Genomic DNA, 10,258 nt, shown 5'->3' with positions numbered 1-10,258 from the left:
GTTGGTGGGATGGCCAGGACCTGGGGGGCTGAGGTGGCTGCCCAAGAGACAGCAAGGAGTTGAGCCCAGCAGAAGGTTCTGAGTACAGCTTTTTTTCAGGGTCATCCATGGGACAAGTAAGGGGACAGGATTTGAGGCCACTTCCTTCCCATGTTTGTGGATGTGTTAATGCTGGTGGCCAACTCAACTTCCATTTAAGAGGGCCCTGCAGGGTAACTGGATCTGGGGACTACAGATTCCTCAGGTACCAATCATAGGTTCCCTTCTGAGACATAAGAGACTCCAGTACCCCAGGCACTGAACAGCGACCATTAGCTGGGCTGCCCTCAAGGGCAAAGGTGATGGTGCCATTAATGCCTGGCTTTGTTATCAAAAGCTCAGGCTTGCGTGACAGGCTCCTGGGTGTGTTCTTGATCCTTTATGTACTCATCAGAGGGCCCAGGACTGGAGCCAGCCTGTTAGAGCACCAGGTTAAATCATAACTTGGAACACTGTTCCCCACATGGGTGCACATTCCAGGTCAGCCTGCTCTGCTTCCAATCCTTCTCTCTCTGCTAATGCACCTGAGAAAGCAGCAGAAGGTGCCCCAGTGCATGGGCTCAAGCACCCATGGGGAGACACAGATGGAGTTCCAAGCTCCTGGCTTAGGATTGGCCCAGCCTTGGCTGTTGGGGCTGTTTGGAAAGGAACTAGCAGATGGACTCGCTGTTTCTCCCTCTCTCTGAAACTCCACCTTTCAAAAAATAAGTAGATCTATAAGAAAATACAAAAATGGCGCCATGATTCTTCCTCCGCACTCTCCCAATCTAACCTACGAGCAGCAGTTCACACTCAGCTTCTTCCTGGACACAACCGGAGGCTCCCTCATTCCTTGCCATTGCATGTACTCCCCCATGTGACCAGCACATTCTAGACAGAAGGATCAGCCTCACACTTAGTGGTGCCCATTAAAATCATGTGTTGGGCTGAGTCTCCTCTCATAAAGGACATGGAGTCTCTGAATCCCGGGAGTCCAGGACCACCATACTGACAACTGCAGATGCTGCCATCCTGGGTACCAGGAGCACTTGTGTAGAAGCTGCCCGTGTCCTCCGTGTGATCTCATCCAGCTCCAGCTCATCTATCACTAATACAGCATGAACAGTCTTTCATGTGTTATTGCACCCTATTTTACCCTATGTTTAGGGTGCATGATGGGAAACAGCACCTGATCAGCACAGAGGCCATTTTTTTTTTTTTCAATTTTCAGCCAGTCCAGTGGGTTGAGTTGCTACTTATTGAGTCTGCAACACGGGTGACAGGGCTTCCAGCACCGGAGCAGTCACCTCCTCCTACTCTCTCCTACCATGTTCTGAATGCAGACTTCCAGCGGCAAATCTGGAGGCTAAACCCAGGCTCTCTGTGGCAGGGTGAAGGCTACCCAAGCTGCTCCTTCACTGGAGGACTGCGTTTGGCAGTGCTTTCAGTTCTTTGGGGGCTGATATCTAGGGATGCGGCCTCTGGTCCTACGGCAGTGCCAACTGCAGTCACCCAAAAAACTCCCCAGTTGGCTTCCAGAGCAGTTGCACCATATTCCCTTGACACTTGCACTGTGTGAAGGCTCCAATTTCCCCACATCCTGACCTATACTCTTGATGACCTGTTGCCGGTGCTTGTTGGTTTTACTGTGTTTTGAGACTCTTTCACTCTGCATGCCACCTCTTGCCTCTGCCTCTCTTCTCATTTGCTTCTAATTGTGCTGATTTTAAAGAACCCAAGGACTTCCTTCTGGTTTTGCTAGGACTGGTAGCACCACCTGGGTTCTACTGATGGTGCCCTGGGGGTATCAATGAATCATTCTGCTGTCTGCCATGTGCTCTGTGCATTTGTAACTCTATTCTAGAGGTGACTTCAGGTTCAGGTTCTAGATTTCAGCTTCCTTTATTGGCAAGGTTGCTATGCAGTGCTGTAATTCCCAATAGGAAATCTGTGGTGTTTGGTTCTATTGCTTCATGTGTCAAAATATGTCCTAGAGAGGGGACTGTACCACCAGTATGGGGTCAAGTGGTGGGAAGTCCCTACCTGACCATGCCACTCTGATCATAGGTGCCAGTTCTGGACCTGGCATCTGCTCTCAGCAGATCCGGGAGCAGATGAGGGCTGAGCAGGTGCACGTGCAGACGTAGCTACCACAAAAGATCCTTGGAAGGACTCATGGGCCAGCGCCCACTTGTCCTGCTCTGTGAGGACAGTGATCTCAGTGGCTCCAGGATTGAGGGGAGGGTGTCATGGGGCAAGCAGTGACAGGGACCGAAATGGGGAGGCCTTGGTCACATTTGTTGGCTTTGGGTCCACTTCTGATAGCTGCCAGGTTAGGTTCCCCTTGCATCCCAATCCCCGCCCAGTAAGCTCACTCTGCCCAGTCCCTGCCCAGTACAAACTCCAGCTTGGCAATTGCGGTGTTCCTCCCCTACAGCACTCAGGACAGCCTCTGGGGCACACAGCGGCACACACGGATCTGCCTGGGAACATGTGGCGGCACTGGCTGTGCACCCGTCTTGGCAGCTTGGCCTGCGGACTCATGCTGCTCCTTCTTCCAAGCCAGGGTGAGGCTCCCACGGGTGTCCACAAGGACCTGGGTCAGATGGGCAGTTACAACTGGAGAGCACGTGGGATGGTGTGGACAAATGTGAGGGTGGGTGATGCTGGGATTCTCTTGTGTCCCCGTGTGCCCAGAGGCTGAGAGAGGATCATGGTTTCCGGGGACCTGAGGCAGTGAGAAGGGAGACCAACAGGAGGGAGTTCAAGGGGGCAGCTTGAGGAGGAGCTGAGGCAGTTTCCTGCTGCCTGTGTTTTTGTCTGATGTTGGTGGTGCCTGCAGGTGCTGCCTGCAGGTGCTGTGAACATGCAGTTAGGGCTTCTCCCACTGCAGCTTCTCCCACAGTTGGCTGTTCTTGGCCAGAGGCCCCCAGCCACACTTGAGGGGCCCCAGGCAAGGCCACTGACCCTGGGAGCACAGGCAGCATGAGGCTGCAACTGGTCTGAGGGGCCACAGGCTCCCCCAGTTCATGCACCTTTCTTGGAGGCAAAAGGGTTTTTTTTTAATTGTTTAATTGTTTGTATTCTTGTTGGGAAGGCAGATTTAGTGAAAGAGGAGAGTCAGGGAGAGAAATCTTCCATCCTGGAGTTCATACCCCAAATGGCCACAAAGGCAGGAGCCAAGGATCTGGAGCCAGGAGCTTCCTCTGGACTCGTGGGGAGGGGGGGCGGGTGTTGGAGGTGGAGGTAGTTCAGTGACCAAGGACTTGGGCTACTAACAACTGCTTTCCTAAGCACTTTATTACTGAGCTGGATAGGAAGTGGAGCAACCAGGACTTGAAGCAATATGGGCTGGTGGTGCCACAGGCAGAAGCTTAGCCTGTAACATCACGTGCTAGCGCCCCATAGGCTTGCGTTTGAAGGCAAAGCTGACAGTGCCCTGTGGCTGCCAGTGCTCTTGGGTCTCTCATCAGAAGTTCTGCCTCTGTGGGCACCAGGTCTGGGTGTGTTTTGATCTTTGCTTTTCTAGGTCAAAGGCCTTCTCCCCCACCCTTTTGCAATCTAATCTGCCAAAAGGGATATACACTCACCCTGCCCTCTGCCTATCCTCCCTCTTCCTCTCCCTCTGCCCCCCTTCTCTCTGAAATTCCAGCCTTACCTGCCCTTTGCCCATACGCTCAGGGTGACCGAGTCCTTACAGAAGGGAGAGCTACCTGGCCTTCCAAATGGCTCTGTTAGTCATTGGTGTATCAGGTTCTTTAAGGTTCACTTACAGGAAAGATAGATTTATGGGAGTGAGAGAGAGGTAGAAAGGGAATGAGATCTTGAGGGGTTGACTCACTCCCCAAAGAGCCATGGCAGGTGGAGATGGGCTACATGGAAACCAGGAATCAGGAACTCTATCCGGGTGGCATGGACCCAAGCACTCATGTGTTCTCTGCTGCCTTCCCAGGTGCATTAGCAGGGAGCTGGATCAGAAGCAGAGAGCTGGGACTCCCATGGGTGCTCTGATGTAGGATGTTGGCGTCACAGGCAGCAGTTAGCCTGCTGGGCCACAGCCCTGTCTCCAGAGCTCCAACAGTATTTCATATTGGTCTCACATTCAAAAAAACACTACAGCCTTCTCTTTGTGCTGGCACGAAGTCTTCCCAAAGTTATAACAAGGCACAAATGCCTCCTCGATGTCCTCTGCTTTTAATACCATCTTTGACGCTATTATGATTAGTCTGCAAGCTCTTTTTTCTGGAATAATTCTTATTCTTTAAAGAAGCAATGTAGGGATCAGAGCTAAAGTGGAAATGGTTAGGCCATCAACTGCGGCGCCAGGAGGCCAGAAGATCTTGGGTTTGGCTGTGGATGCTCCACTTGATTCAGCTCCCTGCTAACACCCTGTGAAAGCAGCAAAAGATGGCCCAAATCTTGGGCCCCTGTCAGTCATGTTTGAGACACAGAAGGCATTTCTGTCTCCTGAATTTAGACTGTGGCATTTCAAGCTGTTATGGCCATTGCAGAGTGAACCAATGGATGGATAGAAGATTCTCCTTGCTGTCTCTTTCTCTCTTTCCTGCTTCCCACCCAATCCAAACCAAAACCCAGCAACAGAAGCACTCAACGGCTTTTGGTCAATCCATTGGCTCTTCTAGCTCATTTCATTAATGGAATCAGGAAGGACTACACACAGCTACTCCATAAAGCTGGTGTGTGTATGTGTGTGTGTGTGTGTGTGTGTTTGCACGCATCCGGGTACAGGACAAGGCTGAGCTGAGGACTGCAAAGAGGAAACTGCATGAGTAGTATCGGGGGTAGCTGGTGTGGCAGCCCTCCCTGATCGTACCTCTCTGTCCACAGGCCAGGACTCCACCAGCCCCATCAGGACCACACATTCTGGGCAGGTGCGAGGAAGCCTGGTCCACGTGGAAGGCACCGACGTGGGAGTCCACACCTTCCTGGGCATTCCCTTTGCCAAGCCACCTCTGGGGCCACTGCGCTTTGCACCTCCTGAACCTGCCGAAGCTTGGAGTGGAGTGAGGGATGGTACCTCCCATCCAGCCATGTGAGCTCTTCTAGGGTCCCAGGGAGCATCAGGTCTGGGAGCCTCCAAGTGCTAGGCCAGGCCCGGTTGTCCTTCCACCCACAGCTGACAGCCTTAGTGTGCCATAGACATCCATGTGAACACTTCCATTGGGTCTTTCCAGGCTCTTGGCTCAGGACTTGGGACTCTGAGACTTTTAGCTCCAGGTGCTGAAGATAGAGGCAGGGACCTAGCTCCCCAAGTTCAGCTTCTGCCACATTTCTGTGCTGTCAGGGACACTGTTCTGGGTGACCTCCCCAGGTGGGTTCCTCAGTGCTTATAAGAGTGCCCAGCTCTATCAGCCAGTCCTGCAGGTCCCCGAGATGGGCACCACTGGAGACTGGGCACAACAATGAGATAGCCAACAGGCCAAGGACACGGGCCAAGGGAGAAGTGTGTATCACTGCTGGAGGCTGACAGGAGTGATAAGGGTCCCAGGACATCTCCCAGGAAGGCACTCTCACTGCCTTCCCTGGAGAAGGGATGGGCATCCGCACACCCAGCACATGTGTAGTAGGAAAGCCCTGTACTTCATGCCTGACTGTGTAGGAGGACTGTAGCATTAAGGCAAGCACCTGTAGGGAAAACTTGCCACAGAGACCCTGAGAGTCAGGTGTGCTTTCTCAGTCCCCACTTACCTAGAGGGTCCCTGAGAGTTGGTGCAATCCCAACTTCCTCTGAGTCTCATATCTATATACAGGTTAATAGGGACATTAGGACAGGCTAATGAATCAACACGGGTACAGTGAGGAGTGAAGGAGAGAGTGAAGACAATTCGGGGCCCGGGCTTTAACTAGGGTCACCACATGTATCCTGCACTAACATCTTCCTTGGGTGGGCCCAGGTGTCCACAGAACTTCGCTATAATGGGTGATGCTGCTGTGCTGTCCCTGCTGTCCATGCCCATGTCCGAGGACTGCCTGTACCTCAACATCTACACACCTGCCCATGCCCATGAGGGCTCCAAGCTGCCTGTGAGTGGGAGGTCAGGGGCAGCTGAGAGTGGGAGGACATCTGGCCGTGACTGGAGGATGGGGAGGAAAGAGGTGATTGTGTCTTTCCATATCATAGATCCTGGTAGAAGCTCCTCCCTGTGGGGTCCAGGAAGCACCCTTTTCCCTGTGGGTATTTGAATGATGGGTATGGGGTCCCATGGGCCTGGTTGCTGCCAGAAGTCAGAATGTGTGGACCCTGGTGGACGGGGACATCTGTAGCACCCTGAGACCCAGGAGATGTACTAGAGACAAGAGAGCAGCAGAGTTCAGGCTAGGGAAACCTCACAGTGTTGGTCTTGGCTTTCCCCAGGTGATGGTGTGGATCCACGGAGGTGGGCTGACTATGGGCATGGCTTCGGTATATGATGGCTCCACGCTGGCAGCCTTTGAGGATGTGGTGGTGGTCATCATCCAGTACCGCCTGGGCGTCCTGGGATTCTTCAGGTGAGCCTGGACCTGGGTCGGGCACTGAGGGAGGAGCATCCCAGACACAGCCCTACCATCCCTGTCCCTGACACTTCTCAGCACCGGAGACCAGCACGCCAGTGGCAACTGGGGCTATCTGGACCAAGTGGCTGCACTGCGCTGGGTGCAGCAGAACATCGCCCACTTTGGAGGCAACCCTGACCGGGTCACCATTTTTGGCGAGTCTGCTGGCGGTGTAAGCGTGTCCTCACATGTGCTGTCACCCATGTCACAAGGACTCTTCCACGGAGCCATCATGCAGAGTGGGGTGGCTGTGCTGCCTGGAATTATCACCAGCTCATCTGAGATGATATCCACAGTGAGTGTCCCCCAAAGGCCATAACCCAACCCTTGAATCCATCTTCCTTCTTTGAACATTTGTTATAATCTCGATTGTGTTGGTACGCAAGGCCCATCGGATGTCTCAGCACTGCCCACCCTGCCCACATGCCTGAGAAACTCAGTGGTCAGAATCCTCATGCCTGTGCCTCAGTAGAGTCTGACACCGTTCTGGGCCCTGAAAAGCTGCCCCTCTGAGGCTGAATTTGTCTGTAGCCAGCTAAGCAGGCACAGCTCACTGAGGCTGAGATACTCCATGTCAGAGAGGAGGGAATATTGGTCTTCCGGGCCACAGCTGTGCATCCACAAGACTCTGCTTCTGCTTCCCTCTGGGCCTCGGGCACCCTCCTTCCTCTCCTGCATGGGCCTCCAGCTCCCATGTGCTCCCTTTGCAGGTGGTGGCCAACCTGTCTGGCTGTGGCCAGGTGGACTCTGAGACCCTGGTGGGCTGCTTGCGTGCCAAGAGTGAAGAGGAGATGCTGGAGATAACCAAGGTGGGACCGCATTCACTGAGACAAAGGTTTGATAGACTCTGTTGCCCTTTAAAGTTCCTGGCTATGAGCTCATGTCTATGGATACTGCCCTCCCAGCCCTCAATAGGGCAGTGTTGATGTAGGCCTATAAGGCAGACACGGGACCCTATTTGCTAGGTTTTGATCCTGCTTGGTGAGCCCACCTTGGGGAATCATCTTAAGGCCAAACTTTCTCTCGGTTCCTGGTGCCTCTAGCCCTTCAAGCTCATCTCCGGGGTGGTAGATGGCATCTTCCTGCCCAGACACCCGTATGAGCTACTGGCCTCTGCTGACTTCCAACCCATCCCTAGCATCATTGGTGTCACCAATGATGAGTATGGCTGGGTCATCCTCAAGGTGAGCTCAGGTTGGGAACCTTGGACATCAGCCTTGGGAACCTGTCTGGACATCAGAACTCCTGGCCCACCCACCCCCAAACTGTGACTCTGCTCATCCTGCAGTCCTTAGCTGCCAGAGACTCCGGGGATGAAATCAACAGAGATGCCATGGAGACACTAATACATCAAACATTCAAGCAGTGGGTGAGGTCCCTGGGCTCCCAGCCAACAGATCGCTTTCCAATAGTTTGCTGCCCTGTAGGGCCTCATTGAACCTAGGCACTGGTGACATTGGGTTGCTTGTGGAGGAATGGCTCTGAGCCTGGTGTTTGTCCCATTCTCTGTCTTTATCTGAAATTTTTCTACTGCTTCTCTCACTGGAAACCTGCTTCGCCTGAGTCAGTTCCTATCCCCCGGTCTAGATGCTGCCTCCTAGCATGGAGCAACAGTTGGTGGATGAGTACTTAGGGGACAATGAGAACCCCAAAACCCTCATGGCTCAGTTCCAAGAGATGATGACCGATGCAATTTTTGTGATGCCTGCGCTCCAAGTGGCACATTTTCAACGTGAGTGCATCTGTGGTCATGGCCTCAAGGTCTGCACTTAGCCCACAGTATTAGATCTCTGGGAAGTGTGTCCTGTCTCAGCCACATCTTGGCTGGGTATCTTGGTGTCAGGTAGACATGTCCTTTGTCTCAGTCTACCTACCTGCTAGTTTAGGAGCTAGATACTGATAGGAGGAGACAGGGTGGGATAGGGCTGAGTTATCTTCACTGTATCAAGACCTCCCACTTAGAAAGTCCTGGAAAGACCTAACCCAAGCCATTGGCACTGCCATTCTCCCCTGGGAATCTGCCAGCACTGACCAAGGTCAGACCAAAAGGGCATCATTCTACTGTCCTCACTGGTAGTATGAAAACCCAGAGAAGGGGTCGCCACCTGTTGCCCTGCACACCTGTCACCCAGGTTCCCAAGCCCCTGTCTACTTCTACGAGTTCCAGCATTCACCCAGCTTCATGAAGAACTTACGGCCACCCCACGTGAAGGCCGACCATGCTGATGAGCTTCCCTTTCTGTTCAGAACTACTTTCGTTGGGACAAAAGGTGAGGCTTCCTCCTTCACAGCAGGGGAAGCAGCGCTTGGCTCTCTTGAGGGGGCGCTATGCCCACTGCACAGATGACAAGGCTGAGGCTCAGATGGGATCAAGCACCCTAAGTCTCATAGCTCCCAGGGCTGAGCCAGGATTGCACTGTGAGTACTCCAGACCCAGCTCCCTCCTCTTCTTCTTGGCCCCTTGATGAGTGGCGTGGGTGCAGACCTGTCTCCTGGCCTGTGGCAAGTGAACTTGAGAATTGGTTTGGACAGGGAGTTTGGTAAAGGAAAAGCAAGTCCTTGTGATCAGGAGCAGGTACGCTTCATATTGACGGCCAAAGGCCAAGCTCCACTGTGCTGGCAAGTGTGGTCATGGTGGGTCAGTGGGCCTGCACCTGCCTGAGCTGACTCTATGTCCTTCCCCGCTGCAGTGACTCTCACTGAGGAGGAGGAGCTGCTGAGCAGGAGGATGATGAAGTACTGGGCCAACTTTGCTCGCACAGGGTGAGATGCCCCACCCCAACCCCACCTCCCCGGGGCCATGGGACCCTCCCCATTCCCACCTCCCCAACAGCACGGGAACCACAGTGGCAGCCCAGTGTCCTGCGTCACATTTCAGCTCCCTCCCCAGTTTCAGGATCCAGTGGCACACACATGGGTCCTAGGGACCAGGGACACTCTACCCATCCAGCTCATGATCTCGACATCAGGTTTTAACCTCAGAGGCTCCCCATGGGAGAGAGGGCAACACAGCCCGGGTTGGGATGTCCCCATGTGGATCTGACACCAGAGGGAGGTGGCAGCTCTCCTGCGCCTGCAAACCATCCCCCACACCTTCTGGCCTGTGTGGCAGCATGGCCTGGCCTTAGCCAGGGCACTCAGGTCTCAGGGGTTAGGGGCTCAAGGGTCCCCATGGTTCCTCTTCCTGACCTCTCATACATAGGAACCCTAATGGCGAGGGCGTGCCACACTGGCCCGTCATGGACCAGGAGGAGCAGTACCTACAGCTGAGGGTGCATCCTACAGTGGACCAAGCCCTGAAAGCCCACAGGCACCAGTTCTGGACGCAGACTCTGCCCGAGAAGATGCAGGAGCTAACAGGGGCTCAGCAGAAGCACATGGAGCTGTAACCACCTGTGTCAAGAAGGAGGACCCTGGTCCCATTAAGAACTGTCACTCACCTGACCAGCCTGCCCTCGCACACCCTTGTGGAGGACCTGCTGCTGTTCACTCAGGGCTCTCTGCCCTGTCTGCATAGCCTGCCCTGGGAGCCCTGCACCAGATGCATTCAACACTGCCCACATGAGGCTGGCCTTTCAATGACCAGGATTCCAACTTCTTCATCTCTCATTTACCCTGGGCCCATCCTGCCTGCCTCACCTGCTCTTACCTCCTCCTCCCCACCTTGTCTCTCCTATTCTTCTAG

The 10,258-nt window shown here is 53.9% G+C and overlaps 1 protein-coding gene across 1 annotated transcript; it reads left to right on the top strand.

The window, feature by feature from the left end:
* Positions 1-2,445: 2,445 nt before the first annotated feature.
* Positions 2,446-9,962, top strand: LOC131482283 (cocaine esterase-like). The gene is made up of 12 exons (XM_058675068.1): positions 2,446-2,585; positions 4,867-5,071; positions 5,934-6,063; positions 6,395-6,528; positions 6,610-6,868; positions 7,284-7,382; positions 7,617-7,757; positions 7,862-7,942; positions 8,161-8,305; positions 8,706-8,843; positions 9,264-9,336; positions 9,776-9,962. The coding sequence occupies exons 1-12, from the start codon at positions 2,510-2,512 to the stop codon at positions 9,960-9,962; spliced, it is 1,668 nt and encodes a 555-aa protein (XP_058531051.1). The 5' UTR covers positions 2,446-2,509.
* The last annotated feature ends 296 nt before the right edge of the window (positions 9,963-10,258 follow it).

This window comes from Ochotona princeps, chromosome 16 (assembly GCF_030435755.1).
Source record: "Ochotona princeps isolate mOchPri1 chromosome 16, mOchPri1.hap1, whole genome shotgun sequence".
NCBI lineage: Eukaryota > Metazoa > Chordata > Mammalia > Lagomorpha > Ochotonidae > Ochotona > Ochotona princeps.
The sequence above is the reverse complement of the archived record's forward strand: the minus strand, read 5'-3'. Positions and strand labels throughout refer to the sequence as shown.